The following is a 23630-nucleotide window of genomic DNA, read 5'->3' as shown; positions in this document are numbered from 1 at the left end:
AGGCCCAGTGTTCCTGGACCGCCGCAATGCTATACGAGTACTGCTAGTGTACATGCCTAGTGGAATTAGTTAAGTTTGTGTGTAAATTAGCTGTTACTGCCCCTATATGTTAATAGGAGCAGTGTCAACAGAGGAATTGCTTGTCTTAGGGCCTGTGATATATAGCCAGTTGTATAAAAACAGTCACATCTCTAAGATCAGTTCTATAGGACCAGTGCTAAAAGGCACAGCACAGGGTTAGCGCTACAATAAAGCTGCGAGAACAGGATATGGTATTGTCAGCATGCAAGCTGTGTGTGTTGCTGCTTCTGTCTCTGCGCCTTTAAGGGGCTGTTCCCTGCACCTCCTCTGCTCTTTGTGCTGCAGCTGGGTGAGGACAGCCCTGCCGGCCCCGGGATTCAGCAGACAGCGTGAGCAGTTACGGGAGTCCCATGGCAGCGCGGAGGAAGCAGGCCGAGTGCCAAGAGAGAAGCTCGGACACTGGCAGCCGAGAGAGGGACCTCCTGCCGCCTCTTGCAGGGTTTTAACAAGCCAGTCAGACTCACGGGGTCAGCGCTGCAGCTGTACAATGTGTGTCTCTCGCTCTGTAGGCAAGCATTACCAAGGCTGTATCAAATAAATAAATGGCAACGGGGATCGCTGCTCGATGCGGTTTGGGAGGTGGGAGGGGCATTAATTACTTTAGTGTGTAAATTTGAAAAACTAAAAAAAGTTGCGCTTGACAAAAAAAAAAAAAAAAAAAAACCGTTCTACTTAAACAATGGCTCCTCGCAGCATACCGCTTCTTCTGAGCCTTTGGAAGCGGTGAAACAAAGCTATTTAAACAAGCGGCCGCCAATGCAGAAGCTGGTCTTCTATTTTGCGCCTCCCGTCAGTTAAGCCAGTGGGAGGCGGATTTCAGCAAGGGCAGCCGCTCGTTTGTATTTGTAGCACGCCATGCACGCTTTCCCTTAAAAAATTGCTTGTTCTTTGTTAAAATACAGCCACTGTTGTCAATACACAAAATAGTGCTCACTCACCATATAAAGCCCACCAGTCTGAAATCCTGTATCAATAATGAGCACACTATCACACAGGGCAGTGGAGAGATGTTGGGACTTTGGCATACTACAGCACATTATTCGTGTATGATTTCTGGGAATAAGGCACATAAAACAGGCCAAATTGCCTATACATTAGGGTAGTACAGTACTTTCCCCCCTATGATCTGGTGAACTTGGTACAGTACAGCAACCCTGTGGTATTACTGTGGGTTAAAACTTTAGTGCAGAATCCTTGCACTGTAAACTTGAGTATTTGACACCATACATCATTATACATACGTGACAATGCTGTGTAATAGACACATGGTCTTGCAGTATATTTACGTGGGAATGCTGCAGTGAAGTTTTCCTATTATAGTCTAGTATATTTACATTTCTCGTGCTGCTCTTAATTTGAGACGGTGTAGTGCTGTATATTCACATGGCGATGCTCCAGATTTGGCTGGCGATAGTGCAGTACATTCACATGATGTTGAGTTGTCATGCTACAGTGAATTCGGTCTTCGAGGTGCTGTAGTGTTGCTGTCGACTTGGCACACATTAAGTGTGGCTCACACTGCGCAGCGCTCTGATGCCTGAAACAGGGTGGGCCTGCTTCAAAAGAATAACAATCCCGCGAGCGAATTATCGCGCCCGTGTCTGGGAACGATAATTGAAAACAGATGTCGGCGTGCGGGTAACAGACACCAATAGGCCATGGGCGGAACAACGCGACCGCCCATGGCCTATTACGTGCTTTCTTTCTAAAAAAGACCGCAAACGCCAATACCGTGGACAAAAAGGAACCGCTCATGCACGAGCGTGTGAGATTCCAGGGTCCGATTTGGAACCCTCCACAAAATCGCTCGCCTGCGTGAGCAGTGCTGCGCACTGCATCGCTAGGGGCGAGCCCTAAAAAATGAAAAAATACTCCTAAAATATGTAAAAATATTTTCAAACAAATTATTAAATATTTTATTTAATAGACAAAATGTTTATAGGAAGGTCGGAGCTCTCTAAAATCACGAGGTCACTCCTTTCCCATACTATATTGTTTGATGCACTTGCACTGTTTGCACAATGAAATCTGAGGATACAAACTTAATTTTTTGCCTTCAATTTCCAATTCCTTCAGATTTACAAAACGATTAACAAATTTCAGTTCTACTCTTTTCTTCTTTATTTATATACGCTTTATTAATCTGTTAATAGTATTTGACTTTCCAAGCTGTCTTAAACCCCAGAGAAAGCTTTGCAGACACCCCCCCCCCCCCCCACACACACCCGAGGTCCCCAGACCACAGGTTAAGAACCACTGCTCAAGGTGGTTCCCCCCCTTTGGGATTAGGTACAGATCTTCACCCTTAAGGTATTTGTGGTTAGCCTCCTAAAGTTTATTATTTTAAATATCCATACAGTTCAGTTGCTCAGTTGTTAGTAATTGCAGTGGAACAGTCTTTTTGGGCAGCCGCCTGGCTTCGTTCACTGCCTCCCGCTTCTGGGAGGAGGCTTGCTCATAGGCCGCTGCATCTAGGGCTTCCTTGCAGATTTGGCTTCAGCGGTCCTGCTTTAGCATATCTCCACTGACAATGGTTAATCCGGCAGGTTCAGCGATCCCCTGTGAAGGCTTGATCTCAGCAGGAAACCGATAAACCAATGTGGGTAGATTCTCTGGGATCGGTGCTGCCATGTACAGGCAAATCTCTTTCCTGCGGTGTAGCCAACGGTTGATCTCGTTCAGACACTGGCTGTTCTTCTGATGTTGCAGACACAAACAGGGCAAACTCCTTCAGGACAACAAAGCCACATACAGGCATATCCTCTTCTGGGCAATAATGTCACATATGGGCTGATCTGGATTCCAATTACAACCGTGACCACACTTTGGCAATCTTAGGATCAGCTGTCATGATTCCCACCAAAAAACACACAGATTGTAGGCCCACAGGCACCTCGGTATACAGATAGTTTCCCACAGTAATCCTCTTCTGTAACACACACCAGGACCTGATGCACCTCACCAGTCCTGGACAGCCGTTCATCGTGAAGAGTAGGCATGCTTCGTCCCATTCTAGGAAGGCAGGTTGCCTCCTAGGTGCACAAGGACAGATATACAACTATACCAGCAAGTGACCAGCCTTGAGTGATGCCTCCTCACCTCTGGGAAGCTAGCAATCAGGCATTCACCATATCTGGTTACACAGCAGCCCTGTGAATACTCAGCAGTGCACTCCCTTCCTTGGCTATGGAGGATTTAGAACTGGAACAAGTGGGTAGTGGGGTCACACTTTTAAACAAAAGCAGACATGACATGAGTATCCTCGGACTGCATTTTGCGAACTGGTTTTTGATGTGGGTCTCGTTCCAAGTGTCCTTTACATGTTGTTTTCCAAACACAGCCTTTGTGTAAAGTGATGCTTCTCGCAGCAGGTTGTCGCCAGCTTGGAGCACCCATAACACCAGAATAAAGATGTAAACGTTCTGCACCTGGCTGCTATCAGCCAACTGAAAGTGTAATTCGGGAAAGAAAAGGTTAGGCCATACCAATGAGGTACCCATCACCTTACACAACAAAGTCCATAGTCCCATCCGTCGTCCCTACCATCCACCAAAACGCAGTTCAGGAAGACTAATCAGCAGCTACTTGCTCAGCAAAATGCGGAAATGGATTTCTACACAAGCGTCGTCTCCTCCATCCTCAATTCAATGTCTAGGTCTCCACCCTCCAGCTTCAGGAATGTCAACAAATACACTTGCAGTTTCTCAGAAAACATCCTCCCCTCTACTGTGTGCAAAAGGCCTGGCCAGGGGGTATCCAAAATGGATCCCATATGCCTCCATTACTCTGGACCAGTCAAACACACCATGCATGTACCATGCAGGCCACATACACAAACATGCATTTGGGTGTTAGTGCTAAGATTTGGGTAAGTACATAGTAGCAGAACTTTACAAGAGGAGGTCAGTAGTGATCCACTGTAGTGACAGAGGGAGAAGCTTGGCCACTCCTCTGGGTTCATGAAACGTGTTATGCTGCCACCACTGTACTGTTCTATTTGCTAAGCCCACAATAGGGACAGTAGTCCACCATGTGTCAATGAGAGCACACTACGTGCACTCCTCCAGAGGACAGGACAGGTTCAGGACCCTTCTCATATCAAGTAACAGGCCTAGTCTTCCACATATACTTTAGCACAGTGTGCAACCAGGGCCAAATACAAAAAATTGTAGCAGATACACTCGGGGCAGGAGAACACAACTGTACCCCATGCAAGGGACATTTCTTTTAATAGTTACATTTTTGGGGAAGACCACATGACAAGTAAAAACAATAAAAAAATGCTGTCCCCTTCTAGACAGGACAAACAACATTTTAGCTGGAGACCAATATTTCCAGAAATGTTCTGTTGTATAAAGTGAAGATGCTTATCAGCTGGAGTATAATAACTGGATCAAATCTCTGTCATCTTTATTTACATCAATATTCAAAGCTTTGGTCCAGTCAGTTTATAGGATATGGGAATTCATCCCTGAACATTAGAATGTATCAGGGATGCTGACCAAAGTCTAAAGCTAATAGTAGATTTTGTCCAGGAAGGCCTATCTGGAATGATTTTAGTTAGGTTATTGAGAGTAGCAAAAACACTTGTTTTAAACAACTTATATTTTTCTTTCCCCAATTTGTGGAAGCTTACATTTACATTTTACGTTTTTAAAGTGACTAAGCATCCACCATTTAAATCCTGTACAAGACTGTAAATGTGGAATTAAATCTAATTTGTTTATTTTAATACCTATTCCATGAAAATCTCAAGTATCCAAGAATGGCATTTCTATCTACATTGTACAGTGGGAGTCCGGTTCTGAATACAGACGTTTAAACAAGGATTGTCAGTAGTCTCTTACATTAACCATCTGGAAAAATCATGCAGTTCATTGTGAAAGGTGATAATAGGCAAATTGTCCATTTCCATATTTTTTATATATGATTATTAACAGCATACAATTTGTAATGTATGTTCTATTGTTGGTATGTACTGTGGCCGACAGTTTGTCGTTCCTTGTTTTGGAAAATGAACAGTGTGAAAGGAAGCAAAAAACGTTGTACAAATACATGAATGGAAACGGAATTGAAAGATATTGTGTTTAACATAAAAGGCAAGCCAGCAAATAGGGACTCAAATGGCAGAGAAAGTAAATGATTTTTTTGGTTTGGTTTTAATACCGAAGGTGAAGGAACGGAGGCTCAAGCTTAAGCCATACCTGTGTAAACAACAAAACCTGCCAAAAAAATAGGATAGTTCTGGGAAAGAAAAGGAAGCACAGGAGCTCTCGAACATAAATAATTGACCAACATGAAAAGTGCATATTATGCAAGGAGTATGAAAATATCTTTTTGCATGCTTATCCCCAATTTTGACGAATGATGCTGCTGGGTTTTAGACTATGAAAGTGTACTGAGACTTGCCAAACATGCCTCAGTGCCAGTGCACAGATCCTTAAAAATTATGTCCAATTGGCCTAAGTTAGGATACCAATAAGTCCCTAGTATATGGTACCAAGGGTACCCAGGGCCTCCAAGTTAGGTGTCCCTCATGGCTGCAGCAATTCTTGTGCCACCATGAGCGTGTTAAAAAGCAAAGTATGACTCCCAGTCTGACACTGAAGAGCAATACTTAAACGTCTAACTCAACTTTGCCATTTGAACTAGTAGCAAAGCCCAACCCTTCCTTTTTAATATTTATAGGTCACCCCTAAGGCAGGCCTATCGAGCCCTTAAGGCAGGTGAATTATATTTAAAAGAAACGTGTTTATAAATTGTATATGTCCGGACAGTAAAAATGCCACATTTATGTTCACTGTAGCAAGGCTAGGAGCCGCATTTGGTGAGTAGGGAGTTACCCAATGGCAACTCAGCAGTGCTAAATTCCAAATGGATCTAATGAATGAAGTACTTTAAGGTGTCAACAAAATCGTTGCATTAACCAAGACACTTGCTCATGTAGAATTTAATGCAACTATTTTACAAATGGCAACTTTAGAAAATTGCAACTTTGTTGCCCAGAGGTCCAGTAGCAGTTTTCTCTAGTACACAGCTGCAGTCTACGAGACAACCAGCTGCCCTCCTGGTGAGAGGCGAGTGACTCAGGAATAGGGGCAAAGGACCTGGGGAGGAAAGAGGTATGACCTCATCAAGTTAGGATGGACAGAGTGGATGTGAGCCTAAAATACGACCATCAAAGGGGCAAATGCAAGCAAATGGTAGTCACACTTCGAACAGGCTGCTGTTTTTGTTTTAGCAGACAGGCTGGTATTGCAGGCAGAGAGGAAAATGTGGTTGTCAAATTGCTTATTTAGGACAAGTGCACATCCCTATAGTTAGCCAAATCTCTGGGCTATGGAGCTCCGCACACAGAGAGAAGGGCAATGCCATGTTGGGTATAGGAGGAATAGTGCATTCTGGGCTAGCTAGATGCCAAACTTCACAGAAAGTCATCATCAGGTGGGAGAGGGCCTTGTATCCAATTGGCTCATTAATTGCCCTCTCCCCCTAGGCTCGAAGTGAGCATTAAAGTGTAACCCCTGGCACTCAGACCTCAGATCACATCTGTATTGTAGAGAGGACCGAAGAACTGCACTTTGGACAGAAAAGAGGACTTCACCTATGGTGCCCTGCTCATGAAAAAGTGGCCTACGAGTGCCAGACAGAGAAAGCAGCTCCAAGAGTCAGTTGGCTGACTCGCTGTTACAGCCACAGGGCCATAAAAGCTGATAAGCCTGCACCCTTGTGAACCCAGAATCAAGAAGCTGGATAACTGCAGAACAGCCCTGGAGACGGAGTCTTGACCCTCCAAAAATGCCTCAGTCTGTTGGACCCAGGATAATCAGAGTGCCGTTCTGTCATCCAGCAAGGAAGCAATCACAAACTAGAGGAAGGGCTCGACGACCTCTCGGCTCTGCTGCTGGTTTTGTGTCGATGGCTTTTTTTGTGCTCGACAACTTCTTTTGGTCTCGATATTTTCCCGGTTCCGAGGCAGTGGAGGGCTGGGGTGTGGTCTTCTGAGCCGAGCAGGAAGGCGGGGCTTCTGAAGCGGTGTTTCGGTCGTGGCTAAGGCTTTTAGGCGATGCTTTGACCGGAGCCTTCGGTGGAGGCGGGGTAGGTGCTTTGGTTCTCACGGTTTGCCCCGGTGTGATCTGGTCTTCGGAGTCAGACTGGTCCTCTACAGTGACTATCTCCAGGTAGTCTGAGCCTCCGCCTCTGGAAGTTCATGTTAGTCTTCGAATAGGTTTTCTGGATCTGGTGCCTGGTGCTGCATCTCTTGTCAAGCAGCTCTTCGGTTCCGGATAGTCTTCTTTGACCGGAACTGAGCACAAGCTGGACAGTTTTCTTCGTTGTGGTCAGGTGATAGGACCCTGTTGCATACTCTATGCTTATCACTGTGTGGAAATTTAGATCCACACTGTGGGCATCTTTTAAACGGGGTCCTTTCCATCAGCAGGAGGCCCACGTGGCGTCGAAAAGGCCCAACGGCGCGCGTCGACGACCAGAGAGAAGTGAAAGTGTTGTTGAGTCGAGGGGAACCGAGCGGAAGACAATACCAACGAGTATAAAGGGTTTGGACCTAGAAAGTTTGGGAAAACTTCGGTATCGAAGCTGGAGCTGTTGAAGTGCATCCAAACCCAATGGCGAAAAAAAACAATCTGAAGATGGAGAAGTTGCCCATTCCATTCCAGGGGAGGAGTCACCTATCTCGTGATACTTCGAAGACTCTTCCAAGACAACAAGTGGCAATCATCCGGACCCAACACTAGGCGGCGATCCAATTCTAAAATATGAATTCAGCAGCCCACATGCCTCGAACACAGCAGTTTCTGCTGCACAGGAGACCAGTGGTTGTGCCTGATTTCATGCAGACTTCAAGGGAGCTCGACCCCTGAGGCCTCTGCCACTTCTCTCCCCCACCTCAAAGCCCAAGGAGAACCATGCCAACGGCTCATCATTCTTGAGCATTGTCATCATCCTGAAGCAGGGCCACTCCATTGACTTAAAAGACGGTTCATACATAGGATCCAGAACTGGAGTGGAGACCGCTTATACCAACAGACAACTCTCCCCCTGGACCTGAAAGATCCCTGTGATTGGCTTCTTTTAAGACCTGGCACCCCAAAGAGTGTCCTATAGCTGTTTTCCACTTGCTTTTTAAGGCTTATTGTAAACCGGCTATCGCATTAGATTACAAAGATTTATTACATTTAGTGAAAACCATTGATTAATTGTTTCTTTGAAAACTCATACTGCTGGAACCCTCTGATGGATTTTTGTAGTTACGGTGTCCATTTAAAGATAAAAACATAACCTATTTTTATAAATTGATGTTAGATTTTTAATGTGATGCGTTGTCTTATTAGTCTACTGTTTTGGTGTTTCTTGTTGCTTTACACTTGTTACTTTGCTAAAGCCGGACTGCTCTGAGTCACAGCTACCCAGGAGTGAGCTAAGGTTTTACAAACAAACCTGATTGGACCGGATAAGGGTTTGTCTCATTAAACAGTGAGGTCATACAACCACACCATATAATATTCCACTTTCCTCAAAGGTATTAACCCTGGGCAAATCTCTAGCCCACAGCCTGTGCTAACATCCTCGCTTCCAAAACGCATTTCAATTTTCTTTTTAAAAGGCAGATATTTGCGCACAAAACAAAAAACAGCCATTCACATTCAGTTCATAGTGTCCCTGTGTTCCTGTTATCGCATTTTTAACGTCACCAATTACCTGACGCAGCATACTGGCATAATCTTGGGCATTTCGAGCAAAAATGCAACACGAAATGCTGGAAATTACACAAGACATTGCAGGTGTAAACAAAGTTCCAGCCGGGTTTAGTAGAGCAGCAGGTTTTCAAAATCAGTGATGTTAAAAAGGGAAGTTAGCGACACTATGGAAATTACTATCTACTAAGGAGTACTCTGATACCGAATACGAGAACAAATACAAATTATGATGTAACCCTTTCACATTGCAGAAAAGGATTTGTGCAAATTCAACTATGTCCAACTTATTGAAAACCTGGTTGCAATAAAATGACTGGTTTTAATAACAAGGCAAAAATTACTCCTAGTTCTTTGGGACAGTTAGAACTCTACATGTAGCCTTGTGGGATTCCTGAAAATATGCATCTTAAGAAGGAATGCAGAAGAGAAACTTAAGTAGCAATGTTGAGAATTTTTTTAATACACCGTCATAGTCTGCAACTAATTCAGAGAGCAAGACTTTTCGTTTACTCCGGAATAGGACTCAATGAGGCTAATACAACTAGGCAGATTGTACACAGTACATTCTGCATAGTTCGGAAAGCTTTAGTTTGGTTCATCAGCTCTGCGGCAGTCAATCCATGAGCTACCACTGCTGTGAACTAGTTATGGAGCAGGGCAAAGTCATAGTCGTTAAAAACCCAAAATGAGTAGTCACAGAGTTGCCCACTGTCAGCTGAGGCACTAAAAAAAAGGTTTCATAGTAGGAATGGCTCATAATCGAGCCACTTCACACACTCAAGCATGCTTTGTTGGAACAGCTGCAGAAAAGTACGCTTTGGATAATCCAATGTATGGGCGTAGAGATTTTCAGCTCTCCAGGCAAAACGGAATCTTACCAACTGAGGCGCTCGCCCAAGCTCTGGAAACAAATGCAGTCTCAGGCCTATTCCCAGAAAATAAGAGCAATCTCTTCATTGTCCCCTACTGCTGCTGTCGTGTCTCACTTTAAGTATGGACTCTGGGTAAACATTGGTTTAGGTCAACATTACATTGCAAATGCTTGTTTTTGTGTAGCAATCAATTGGTCTCGCATTAGGACATTTTGAGCTATTGGTATTGTAAATGACAATTTTTTTATTTGTGTTGGGTTTGAAAATAGCGAAATTAATAGCTTTGTCATTCACAATGCCAATAGTTATAACTTTTGCAAATGTGACACCTATAGCATTTGTAATGCAATATGTGTTGTATTTATGTGACTTCGATGTATTGCTATTACAAATAACAATGGCTTTTAATTTTTTTAAATAATTAATACTTAAATAAAAGTTATTGTGATTTATAATAGCAATAGCTTAAACTTTTGTAAATAACTTTTGTGAAGATTGTTAAGTGTATTTTGTGACAAAAATCCAAGAACAGAAGTGAAATATTAACATCTTTTTGTGATATTTGTAATAAAGTTTGAGACATTGAGAGAACATATTTGAACCAGTTGTTGAACGGTTGCACAGATTGATGCTGTGGTGCCCCTGAGTGGTGGTGCTGAGTGAGTGCGATAGAGTGAGGGCGATAGAGTGAGGGCGATAGAGTGAGGGCGATAGATAGAGTGAGGGCGATAGAAAGTGCCTATAAATAAACCCATCAAAAACAAACACCTAATAAACAAAAATGCCTGATTATTGAAAAGGAATAGACCAAGATATTAGATTTGCACAAATACAATAAAAAGAAGCAAGACAGTGAAGGGGCAGGAGAGAGTGAGACAGAAATAGAGGACGAGTGGAGAGGCCAAGACAGTGAAAGGGCAGGATAGAGTGAGACAGAAAGAGGAAGAGTGGAGAGGCCAAGACAGTGAAGGGGCAGGAGAGAGTGAGACAGAAAGAGGAAGAGTGGAGAGGCTAAGACAGTGAAGGGGCAGGAGAGAGCGAGACAAACGAAAGGCACATGGCGAATTGCGAACAAATGTTGACATTAACAATGCAAAAATACAACAAAGCAAAGCGAAGTTGTGGTGTGCATGGACCTACACTGCATGCAGCTCTGCCACACCGAGGAATACCCTCGCTCAAAGAACAAACTGCAGGAAGAAGCTGCCTCAGCCATGTCTGGACGATGTAAGAAGGGGTCGACAGAAGGCCATTCCTGGCGAGGCAGCCATTGTTCCAGTGTCGTCTCCTTTACATGGCCAGTAGGAGCAAGTGGGAGGAGGGAGCGGGAGAGTGGTGAGAGATAGATCAAAGCCTATACTGTGATCAGTGGCCGCAGGCTGCCAGTGGGAGGTAACAAGCATAATGTGAGTGGCGGGGGAATCTGGTGCGAGGCGTGGGGGGAGGGGGAGCAGGCATATGGGGTGTGAGTGAGGCCACGCGTGCGCCTGGGGAAGCTTTTACACTCCAGAACATAACATGCATTGTAGGAAATCCGGCTTGTTCAAGAGAGTGTGGTCACACGTAATAGGTTTTGAGCAATAAATTGCTCGACCTAAAGAGTGAAGGTGAAATGCTATTGAGAAGCAGTTTCAGTTTCAATGTCCGGTAATCCCATATGTGGAAGGCACGAGAGACTTGCAGCTATGTTATGTGCTGAAACAAGGACACTAAATCAAGGTCTACTTGCGGATAATGCTGCAACTTGTTGTCTAAGTGCAACCTTGATAATGCTTTGAGGATCTCAAAGAAAGGATGTAAACACTAGCAATAATGCTACTCATCATCATGAATAATAAAAACAGTACAAGATTACTAATTCATACATAGCTTATTTTGAGGGGCCACAAGGCAGGTTTAGGCAATGAGATTTCACACTGCTCCTGGCAGAATTAAACCCACTGTTCGAATGTATCTGGTATTTGTATCGAGCAAACATAGGCCGAAAGGCAGCATAGTGCTGTGAGGAATCCATATTGATCACACTATTTTAGTTACTACCTGAAAGTGCATGGCATCAATAAAAGGGGAGTATATTCATGAAATTAGGCTCTATTTTTAGGAGTTGATCAAAGTATGCATTCAAGAGACAGAAATTTGGAGAAGGATTCGGATTTGATGGATGGAACTAGAAATACCATAGCAAAACTGGATTTATTTTGTTGTATATTACCAAGGAATCAACTTTTTAAACATATGAATATATTTTAAACAATAAAATAATAAGATATAAGTAACTGGCACACTGGGTGTTCCAAAGATACAAAAGCCCACAGCAGTGACTATCTGGACCTTTCAAAGTGGAGTGTTACTTTGCTAATTCGCTTCGTAAGACCTCTAGAACACAAGAAAGAGCACCAAAACATACACGTACTTACAGTATAGGATTTCATAGTCTCCAGAATTGGACATCAAGTATTGGGCATTAACAGACCAGTCTAGGTGAGTGATGAAGCTGGAGTGGCCCTAGAGAGAAACAAAATTTAATATGGATATTTCTGTAGCACTATGGATAGACTATTAACCAACTGATATGTATAAATCAACTTACTGAGCATTTTCCAATTCTACTGTATTTTCTTCCATTGTCACTGACCCCATAAATGTAGATGTAGTTGTCATGGGAACCTATGGCCAAGTAATTCCCATCTATTGAGAAAAGCAAAAACAGTTTTATTAATTTACAAAACATACTTATGAGACCGTCACAGATATTATTCATGCGTTACGTTTTCAATATAAAAGTAAGGATTATTAAAAATCTTTAGTTTGCAAGAGAGCCACTTAAAAATACACAATCAAGGGATAGAAGCCAAGACATCTCGGGTGCTGTCGCGGTGGAGAATAATTTTTATTGTTAAATTCCAAAAAGAAAATAAAACCCTGTATTTCAATGACCTGGATATCCAGTGACACTGCACTGTCTTGAAGTTGTTATGCACTCTACTTGTTTACTAGTCATAACAGTTATTAAAATAGACTGCCTCACAAGTTGCTTCTTTAAGGTGACCTGTACTAATTGGACTTAAAATTTCAGTTTTCCTATTTATATGGAAAGAAAATGCATACTGTAATTTGTGAAGATGCAGCATTTCAGTCTCGAGTCAGACCCTCAAAAGTCTGCGCATGGCAAAAAGTTAGCTCATAAAAGGATGTGCTTTAACATGTAAGTCTGCCCAAAGTTGATAATTCTGTGTTAATGGATTTAGTTTGCTTGTGGCTTGCAAATCTGCTGAATGTGCACGGTACATTTACAGCCATTTATATTTTGTTTGTGTTACAACAAACTACGTCCTACACCCCTTTCTTTCACACTCCATGTACAGCAGCAGGATTGCTACATAATTCACTTTATTTTTCTTTCGGACTGCAATGTGAGGAGTTTGTAAAAACCAATCCACATGTTAAAAAGTATCCAGCGATTTGTCAGAATACATCTCATGACATTTCACCTCTGTCTTCGAAGTGCAACAAATGAACAGGCATCTTTATTTATTGCTTGGGCTTTGGCAACCAACCAAAAATCAGCTTGCGAACCACAGTTTAGCAAACACTGGCACGGGGAAATAGGCCAGTCCACTGGAACCAATGGCTCCTGAGGACACATCTATTAAAAAAATGCTTTATCATTTCCACTCATTTTAAATGAATGTTAGCCATCCTTCTTTCTCTAAACTAAGTTCTCAGGTTACAGTAATTCAAATACAATTGAACCTTTTTTGTGCCAATAATAATATTTTCCTGGAATATAAGAACTTGCAGAGTATGCATCTTTTCTGTTCCATTAAAATAATATGAAAGGTTACTTTTTTAATTTAAAATGGTTATTGCAAATATATGGAGTCACGTGGAGGTAGAACCATGTTTCTTTTTTCTTTATGTGGCAAATGATTGCAATAAACAAAAAACCCCAGCTTTCGACGGCTGAAGAGATGTCCTTTGCCGATGCTTGTTTGTTCATTGGACTCATTATTTCATCTTGCGCTTCATGGCTTAGATTCTACTTCTTCTGTTAGGATTATGTTTTCTCACCGCGAAGCAAAGTCCCCATAAACCAGGGAAAATTCTTAAAGCAAGTCAGCTGCTCAATTTACAGTTCACACATTGTTTAGGTAATTGAGATAACACAAGACGTGCCTCAGGTTCATGGTACTTCTAAACATACCCCCAAGTACGCATTTAAATTAATCAAAAGTGAAAAAATTATACCAAGTATACATCTCCATTGTAAGCAAGATAAAGTGCCTTTCATTCCATATGGTTGGGTTGAAGTCACAGACCAGTTTCCATCAATGTTAGGACTGTCACACTTGCACACCCTTGGAGGGGGTTCCTGGGTTACGCCCCAAAGGAAGGTTGACAAAACAGCTTTATAGGTTTCTTCATTTGAGCCTGATGTTGACTTACAGGAAAAGGTCTATTTCCTGGAAGTTTAAAAAAGGACCGTTTACGTTTAGTGGCAGACGGATGTGTTTAGTTGGGTGCCATCTCACCTTTCAATTTTGAGGGATTCCAGGGTAAGGGAGCGTTCCCTGCTGAAGCTCTTGTAACTAAGACAAGATCATAGTAAGTGAAGCTCCTTTGATGCTACTAACAGATCTAAAGCCTGAATGTGCAGGTTTTCTTCCAGCCTGTATAATGTTCTTAGCTGCTGGAATATCCAAATCCTGTTTGTTGAACTGCCTTCACCCTCTGTAATGAGCCAGAGTTAGGCCCATGTAGTAACGAGGGCCCTGAAAGGATAGAAGCCCAATTCCTAGTAATCAATTCACAGACAGTGGAGAATGGGTGGGTCGGTAAGGAATCTGAAGCTATATAAAGAGTCTACCAGATAAGGCATTACCAAAGGTAAGTGACTTGTTCATCGGATAGAGACTTCTAGGTCGCAGATTCTTTACCTTAGAATAGATATCCAAACAATACTTCACCGGAGGTGGGTCTGCAAAAACAATTTTACACCAAAAAGTCCTGCAGGAACGAACGGGCAAAATGCCTGTCTCAACAAACCTGCCTGTCCAGGCAGTAGTGCTTACTGAAGGTGTGCAGAGAGGCCATCATTGCTGCCTGTCAAATGGCCAGGACCCGGACTCCTTTGCTCTGGTGGAATGAACATGAAAATCCTCAGGGGGTTGCCTCTTAGACAATGTGCACCGGATTTTAATTCAGAGCATAATCCATCTAGAGCTGGTCTGTTTCTGCATGGCCTTTTTCTCGACTGACTTACCCCACGAAGAAGAGGTGGTTGGCCACACAGAACTCTTGTGCGGTCAAGGCAGAAGGACAACGTTCTTTTCGGGTCCAATCGATGGAGTTGCTTCTTTTCCGCAGAAGACGTTCCAGCCATGTCCAGAGGCACAGGGCCTCCTGACAGAGGGTTTACCCTGCCCAGTTTAATACAGTACCATATGGCGGTGGTGTTCTCCGTGAACAACTGCATGAGCCTTCCCTTGATTGAGGGTAGAAATGCCTTCAATGCCCCTTGGTGCTCCAATTGGTTGATGGGAGTACGGATTCCGCAGGAGATCAAAGTCCTCTGATCTTCACCTCTCCAAAATAGCCGCCCCATCCCAGGCATGACACATCGGTCACTGCTGTCAGATCTGATTGGGGAAGAGAGGTGTCTGCCGCTGACCCAAATGGGGTTCGTTAACCACCACTGCATATCTTTTGCAGTTCCCTCTGAGATCTGGACCAGATCTGAAAGATTACTCTGATGCTGCGCCCACTGGAACTTCAGATCCCACTGCAGAGCCTGCATATGTCAGCTGGCATGTGTCACAACCAGGATGCAGGACAATCAGCATCCGAGTCCGTCTCACCAAGACCCAGGCTAGATGGTGAAACTTCAGTATCATAGCCCGAATATCCTGGACTCGCCATTCAGGAGGCGGGAGGATAAGCATGAAACTGCACCATATCCAGAACAGCTCTGATGAAAGGGAGTGTTAGAGAAGGAGTCAGTTGTGACTTTGGCAAGTTGATAGTGAGCCCCAGTGAGTGCAGGAGGTCCGCCGTAGTTTGGAGACTACTGCCTTCAACAGCCAGTCATTGAGATAGGGGAAGATTGGCACCCCTGATCTCTGCAGGTGAGCTACAACCACCGCCATGGCTTCCTTGGCTAATAGAGCCCAGACTTCCTGGCGGAGAAAGGAGAGCCTCTGTCAGCATGTCGCAAATGGGTGGCATGAGTGGGGGGTGGCCCCATCAGAAAATCTGGAATAACCCAGTGGTATGATGTTATTGACTTCTAGTGGTACAGTTCATGGTGTATCCGGTCGCCAACCGGTGGCCCATGATGATCGGAGGGCAAACCAAAGAAGCTTGGAGGCTGCAGCTGCCAGAAAAGTGGTAGAACTGGCCTGACCCACGGTGTCTGTGGGTGCCACGCTCTCAGCCCTGTAGGGGCTGGGATATGTGTGACCCGCCGAGGCATGCAGGTAAGGACAGCGCTAGAAACCACTTCTGCGGCCACAAAAGAAGAAAAGGTGGACTGGGGTGACATTGGGTCCATGCAAAAGCCCAATGACTTGGCCGTGGCTCTTCTGTCCTTGAAGTACTCCAGCGCTGAGTCCGCCTTGCCTCCGAAGAGACGGGAGCCATCTAAGGGCATGCCCGTAAGCGTAGCTCAGACATCCTCTAAAGAAACCAGTTGGCCTCAGCCAGGCGTGGTGCCGTAAAGCCACAAATGAAGAAACTGCACTGCCCAGCGAGTCAGTAGCATCCAGCCCACAGAGTTTTGAACTTAGCTGCACCTCTCCCATAAGCCATGGCTTGGGAGAGTATGGCCTGGACCTCCTCCAGGACCATGGACAGTACTTGTGTAACCAAAGGGAATGGGAGGCATAGGGAGTTCACAAAGCCAGGATGGCAGAAGAAAACATGTCCTTGCCCAAGGCGTCCAGTCCAGCCTTTTGGATTCCCTATCCAGTGGGGTGGTAGGGAATGCACCAGGATTTATTCTAGAAGCTGTCCTGGGTGGGGTGTTGAGTAATGCAAGAGTGTTTCCTTGGGGTAGGTCGATGGCTGTGGGCAATTGTCCTGTTCACAGGAGTCCATGTGCAGGGCTTGGACCAGGCCCCGAGCAAGACGCCCGTGAGGCTTTTATTAAATGGGAGCGTGTGTCTGAAGGGGTGACTCCTGATTGAAGCACCTCCGTCAAGACATTACACGAAGGGCCACGTAAGGTCCAGGACCTAGGCCGCCCTCCTCACCTCCATAGTAAATGAGGCACCTTCCTCCATAGCCAGGGTAAGAAGAGACCCCAAATTAGTATATGGAGAGGTGTCCCGTCCACTGGCATCTGCCAATTCCTCGCACCAGACCATATTAGGGCCCCAAGGGGCTGGTATTTTTCAATCTTCCCCAAGTCCTAGCCTATAGAAATAGGGCTGAGGCTCTGGCCAACAGTGAATGGCTCCAGTCAGCGTTGGGTGACACCCCTCCTGCTCTGTGTCGGGAGTCTGGGATAAGAATGGGGATGGTGCCAGTGGCACCAGGAGCATCAACACTGGGACCGGTGCAGGGGAAGGTTAAGAAATGGCTCGACTTGCACTGGTCCAGATCTATCTATGGATCCAAGGGGCCCAACTGGCACCGAGATGACCTTCCGGTAGGGAACCAGTAGGGTCCCCCCTGAACTAGAGTGGGCCAAAGGTGCTGCACTGGGGATGAGGTGGCCAAATATGAGGCGCAAGGCCTCAAAAATCTCTGAAATGGGCGGGGGTTTCTCTGGGTCCAGGAAACTCGGGTGGTATAGACACAGCCCAGGCTCAACCACAGAGCCAGGCCTTGAGTGACTACACTGCCTCGACTCATCAGATGACTTCAAATGATGGGGTGAAGTAGGAGTCCTCTTCCAATTCTTGCTCTTCTTCTTGTGGGACTTACTGGAGTGGGGTGACTTTGATGAAGATCTATTGTTCGCAACCAATCCCAGGACTTACCTCTAGACTGGAATCAAGACTGTTGCAGCACTGCATACAGCAAGGAGCTAAAGGGATCACAACCTCAAGGCTTTGGAGTGCAATGCACGGCAATCAGTACAGGTCCTGACGACGTGGCCGCTCTCAAGACACCAGAAACAGACAAGGTGCGGGCCAGTCATTGACATTTGCAGTGACCGGCACTGCGCAGGGGTTGAATCCAGCCTTCCTCATTGACATCTCTGCCAGACCAGAAGACAAGTCTCAAAAAATATGACACAAAGCTAAAAAAACACATCTGAAAAAGACTGGGGCTAGCTTTCTCAGGATCTGTGAGTAAAAGAAAAGCTGATGTCCACTCACTTGGGCGATGCCTAAATAGGCACTGCGCAAGTAAATTACAGAGCGGATGACGCCACGAGCAGCCAAACTACGCCACCTACAGGCACACAAGGTGACTGCTCACAAAACGTTTACCGATTCAGTCTGACGCCTCGGAAGAATTCCAGGGTAATGAATCTGCAGCTAGATGTCTGTATCGGATTTTCTTACATTGTGTTAGTGACTGTATTACTAGCAAGTTCATTAGTCCACATTAGTTAATACTGTTTCACAGTTTGTTACCCAAAATCTGAGCAATATTGAATATATAGTTAGGTGAAAAGGCAATGAAATATTTGAAGTCTGGTATTGATGAATTATTTAAAAAATAAAACCTCTAGCTCCCTTCTTTAGTTAAATAAAATGTCAAGCACAAACCTGGAGAATATCGCATCACAGAGAGCTGCTCATTTCCGTCTGTGTGTACTGTGACCAAATCTTTTGTCTCCGTGTCCAAAACAAACCACCTGCAAGATGTGAAAAAGCAGATCAAAATGTGAAAGTAGACAATTACATCTCAACAGTTATCTTTTGCAAGGTGGTAGGTTCCTTTTACTGAAAATAAGTACTGATGGAGCCTCAAGGCTCTCATCCCTTTCCCCGCACCCAAAAAAATGTTTTACCATTTACAACAGATGGATTTATGAAGACAGCAAAATAATAGTAGATAGAAATCTGTATAGATGCCTGACAGACATAGAAGAACAAGTTACCTAAATCGGTAAGGCTCTTTCTGGTGGATACGATCTAATCGCAGATTCCGAACTGTGTGACTATCTCAGACCCTAGACTGCATCTGGAAACTCAGATGCAATGATCTTGCAAGCCAATAGGTGGTGTTGTGCAGCTCTGCACTGACTTCATTACACTTCAAAAGTGATCAACGGAGCTGCATATAAACGCAACCCATGCGCACGTACATCAGTTCCTTTCATTCCAGGCCTTCAGACGTGGATCCAGAGATCCGCTCCTTTTTAGGTTTCACCTGGGGCACGGAGCTCCTAGCTCCGGCCCCAGGAGAAATCTTGGGGGACTTGAATCCGCCTTCTGTTCCATTGGCTGGCTCCATAAATGGAGGCTAGCCATTGGAACAGAGATCTGTCCGTCATTCACGGACCAGATTCGTGGGCGTTCCCGCGATTTTTTCCCTGGGCGTTCCCTCTGTGTAGTCATGCGGCGGTGGGCAGAGTTTTTTTTTTTGTCTCGGCATCCAGCTCATTCCGCGGCCGACCGCCGCCGCAAGTCCAGTTCCAGGTGAGTGCTTTTGATTCCGCCCCCCCCTCCCGCTGTCAGTGTGCCCCTTCCCGCCCCCCCTCCCGCTGTCAGTTTGCCCCTTCCCGCCCCCCCTCCCGCTGTCCATTTGCCCGTTACCGCCCCCCCCCCCCTCTCCCGCTGTCAGTCCGTAAATGCTTGTTTTCCCAAGCTATGGTTTTGTGAATCTTGTGACCTCTGCTGAAAAGAGAAGTAAATGTTCCTATCAACTGCAATATGACTCAGCTCTGCAAAAACCGGAGTTTCAATATAAGCCAATACAAAACACGGTCTTTCTTTTGAAAACCGAAGATTAACTTAGGTGGGCTTGAAACACCAACGTCAAATGTGGGCAATTTGAAATACGATCAAGCAGTGTAAATCAAATGGGTGCATTTAACAGGTTAGACTGCAAACACAAGTAAGGATTTTCAACATCAACAAAACTTGCGAATCCATGTGTAAGCGCAAATGTTGAGTGTGTTTAAATTAATCCTTGATGTACCATTCCTGCTTTGACGATCAGAGAACTAAATATTAGGAATATATGCGTGTCATCATTGGTTACGTAAATGAAAAGCGGTTCAGTCTCATATCTTTCTCTCCAAAGCCATGAATTGGCTGTTTTTTTTCTTGCTTTTCTTGTGCCCGTTCCCGCCCCCCTCCCGCTGTCCATTTGCCCGTTACCGCCCTCCCTCCCGCTGTCCGTGTGCCCGTTCCCGCTCCCCCTCCCGCTGTCCATTTGCCCGTTCCTGCTCCCCCTCCCGCTGTCCATTTGCCCGTCACCGCCCACCCCTCCCTCTGTCCGTCCGTAAATGCTTGTTAGTTTATGTAACCTTACAATTGGTGTGTCGCGACAACGTGTTTCCTATGTGGGCAGTTTACTTCTGGACCATTAGTTATTTTCTAAATGCCTATTTTGTATAATTTTTTATCATTGCTCTTACAATAAATGTAATATCGCAGACCTTCGTAAAACATCTTTTGGCTGTTGGTGGCAGGCGCTGGGGCTGAAGAGAAGACAAGCTTGATCTTCAGTTTATCTTTCATTGGGAGCCTGCCTAAGTTACTAAGAGGCCAACAATTGTTAAAGGGCCGTATGTCTGCCCACCTGCACAGCTGTACCCTGAAGTTACAGATCCACATGGTATGTTCCTAATAAAATGATATACTGCTAAGTCTGTTTGCCCGTTCCCGCCCCCACCTCCCCCCTCCCGCTGTCTGAAACTCTCTTCAAAGGGGGCCCTATTTAGCCAAAGGCCAGATATGGGAGACCCGGGGGCTGCTCATCCCATTCTGCACCAAGGGGAGTTGTTAGAATGGCAGCTGCAAGTACAAAAAACCTTCACTGAGTGTTTGGAAAATAGCACAAGCTGTAGTGCTGGGAATTACATTGGTGCCTGCGTGTTTTACTTCCTGTTTCTTTTCCCACTCAGAGCCGCAGTTCGATTGAGATGTGGCCAATTTTTGTCCCAACAGCATTAGATTACCCCCCCAAAAAAAAATAGAATGCGCAAAATATGACATTTACTTTAGCTACACATATGCTATTCTTTCTCAAAACAATCTTCAACCATAAATAGCTCGCACTTGACCCCTGCAGTGAAAAACTGCACGTGTCTCGTGATTATGCGACGGCATTGATTAATTTAAAATGCCTTATCAGCCCACTGCAACGACGAGCTGAAAGAAAACTAAAATGTGTACGTTTTTAGGACTTTGAATTTTTGTTTACATAGATATTGGTCTCTTCCTACTAGTCGAAGTGCTTGAAAATAAGTCCCACGGAATCAGACAGTTGTTAGTATTTTAGTGTCATTCAAACCGTGATTGGGGGGGGGGGGGGGGGGGGGGGGATGTCTGATCCATTCCTTTTAATTTCAGTGTATTGTCGTATTTGTGAAGTCGAACTTGGAAAGCGACTACCCGGTGACAGTTCCACAAAGCACAAAAAGTAGACTTGTTATGGGTGAGCTACTGCACCATAGAAACTCATTTCAGAGCTGTGCATTTTGCACTGTCAGGGGATCACAATCATCACATCAGATACAGAACAGGGTCTGTGCGTCCAGAGCTGGCACAGTTGTGGGAGGAGGGACGAGACTGGGGGTCTGCTGATGTCTGTGTGGAACAAGCAGGGTTGCCTGAAGGAGTGCGATCTTGCCAGGACCTATGGGAATGGGTAACCTATCCGTAGATAACTTCTTTCCATTCAGATCTTTCAGAACACTTTCTCAGCGCTTTGTTTTCACTGCAAATGATTCTGTTCGTATTAGTTCAACGGCGCTTGGTATGTAGGATGGATAGTCGAACCAGTGAGCTCATGTCTAAGCGTACTTTTAAAAATGTAAACATTCATGACATTTTCGAATTCACTTGGTAGAAAAGTAATAGTTTTGGATGGGAGTAAATGTCAGACAGATACACTTACCTGCATGGTTAGTTCTTAGTTCAGGGCTCACTTCTGTCCTCAGACTGAGTACCTTTCTCCCTAGCAGTGGGACTGAAATCGGTTTCTCTAAGCTTGACGCTGCTCTGTACGCCACCTTGGGTGACTTCACCTTCATCCTCACAATATCGATAGGATAAGTGCTGTCCAGTTGATATTAGCATATGATATCACTTGGTGGTGACGAGTGCGAAGGAGGCGGAAAGCACGAGCTGAAATGTATTTTCAACGTATCCGTATCCATGCCATGTGTAATCTTGGGCTAAACAGTTTGTCAACTCCCTCCTATCTCAGTAACATTGGTAGCGCCAATATGGTGCTGCGAGCTATATATGTACAATTGCACATCAGCTTAGCAGTGAATCTATATTCGGGTAAACTCTGGTGGGTATAAAAAAAAGTTCCTAGTTTTATAAAAAAAAAGGCACGTCTTAATAAAAGTGCTCCCATCGCCGGAAAGTTTATTTCCTGTAAGGGGGGGGGCTCCCTACAGTGGAAGGGACCTCTGCTGGGGGGGGATTACTGTTCAGTGCAGCCGGCACTCTATGGGTGTGTGTGTGTGGCATTTGCGAGAGATTAAGCTATTGACATTGTAAATGACAATGCCATTTATTTATCTGTTTTCAAAACCAACACATAAATAAAAATGTTGTCATTTACAATGCCAATAGCTCTAACTTTTGCAAAGGCGAAACCGTTGCATTGTAAATGCTTGTTTCATATCTTGACGAAAGTTTTTCAAGACAATAGGTGACATGAATTATTCTAAGTCTACGGGGTTTACACCTTGTAGAGACTGCTGCAAACCGAGGTCTATGACAAATCCCCACAAGGTGTGCAGCGGGTGTTTGCGCTTGGTGCCCGACTCCAAGGCCTGTGACAACTGCCCGGAATGATGGACCTGAAAGCCATCACACAATGCAGGGCAATGCTATATGTGGAAGAACACAGCAAGGTTCAGTGGACAGATAAACCCAAAAGTCTTCAGAAAATGCAAGTCTTCATGTCGCAAACCACCGCAGGTTCTGTGCCCAATCCAAGTCGAGCTCAGACTTCTTCCTGCTACCAAAGCTACTTCTGTGAGATCATCATGGCAGAAGCCAACGAAGCATAAGTCATCCAAGCGTGACTCTGCCCCTTCCCACCACTCTCGATCTCCTTAGAAGGTGTGAGGGCATATATGTGCCTCTAGGTGTCTTAACTGTTCTACTGGGAGGCCAATTACAACCTTCGTCCCAAAGCACCCCGACTTGCTGGGTTCCCTGGTGAGGGCACAGCCATTTTATGGCCACCAAGTCTACGTAGGAACTGGTCCTCAGATCCAGATTGGAGGGGACGCTTTAATGCAGAAGCATGGACCACACCAGCTGTCTTACATCTGATCATGTTGCTTGGAACCATCCAGCCAGGGATCAGAATAGGAGACTTATTTCCTGACAGAGGCTCTCTATAAGGTATTGCCGAGACAGGTATAGGAAATGCATCCAAGTGATTCAAACCAGAAGACAGCAGTCCCCAAAGTTTCCGGTAAACAGATGAATTGTGCTTTGTCCCAGATTTGGTCGGAGGACTCTATGATGTATCCAGCCAACTTGACCGATCCCGACAGCACCCGACTAGCGTAATACATTTTTTGTAGGTTTCATACAAAATAAGGGCCGAAATCAAGTTCTCTCAAAAAAGTGCAGGATCACTTACCAACTTGACAAACTTAAGCTGGTGGACTGTAACCAATAAATCACCTGAGTATTACCCGAGGATGGTGTGTTGGATTGCAGGGTTTATAATTATGCCGACGACACCCAAATCTTGATCCAAATCGACCAATCACCTAGGCTTACCTGAGAATACAAGACATTCTCAAGTTTACTATCAACTGGATGTCAGCAAACTCGCTAAAAATCAACCCTGAGAAAAC

The 23630-nt window shown here is 44.8% G+C and overlaps 1 protein-coding gene across 16 annotated transcripts in view; it reads right to left on the bottom strand.

Moving 5' to 3' along the window:
• The window catches only part of EML1 (EMAP like 1), an 899863-nt gene that overhangs the window by 45977 nt on the left and 830256 nt on the right, over positions 1-23630 (bottom strand). For all 16 annotated transcript variants that reach the window (XM_086937774.1, XM_086937770.1, XM_086937771.1 and 13 more), the window contains 3 exons: positions 18391-18479; positions 12261-12358; positions 12088-12175 (listed from right to left, as the gene is read on the bottom strand). In XM_086937774.1, coding sequence (XP_086793900.1) covers positions 12088-12175; positions 12261-12358; positions 18391-18479 — 275 coding nt within the window. The remainder of the gene's footprint in view (positions 1-12087; positions 12176-12260; positions 12359-18390; positions 18480-23630) is intronic.

Source organism: Lissotriton vulgaris, chromosome 9 (genome assembly GCF_964263255.1).
Source record: "Lissotriton vulgaris chromosome 9, aLisVul1.2, whole genome shotgun sequence".
NCBI lineage: Eukaryota > Metazoa > Chordata > Amphibia > Caudata > Salamandridae > Lissotriton > Lissotriton vulgaris.
This window is presented reverse-complemented; position numbering and strand designations above follow the sequence as displayed.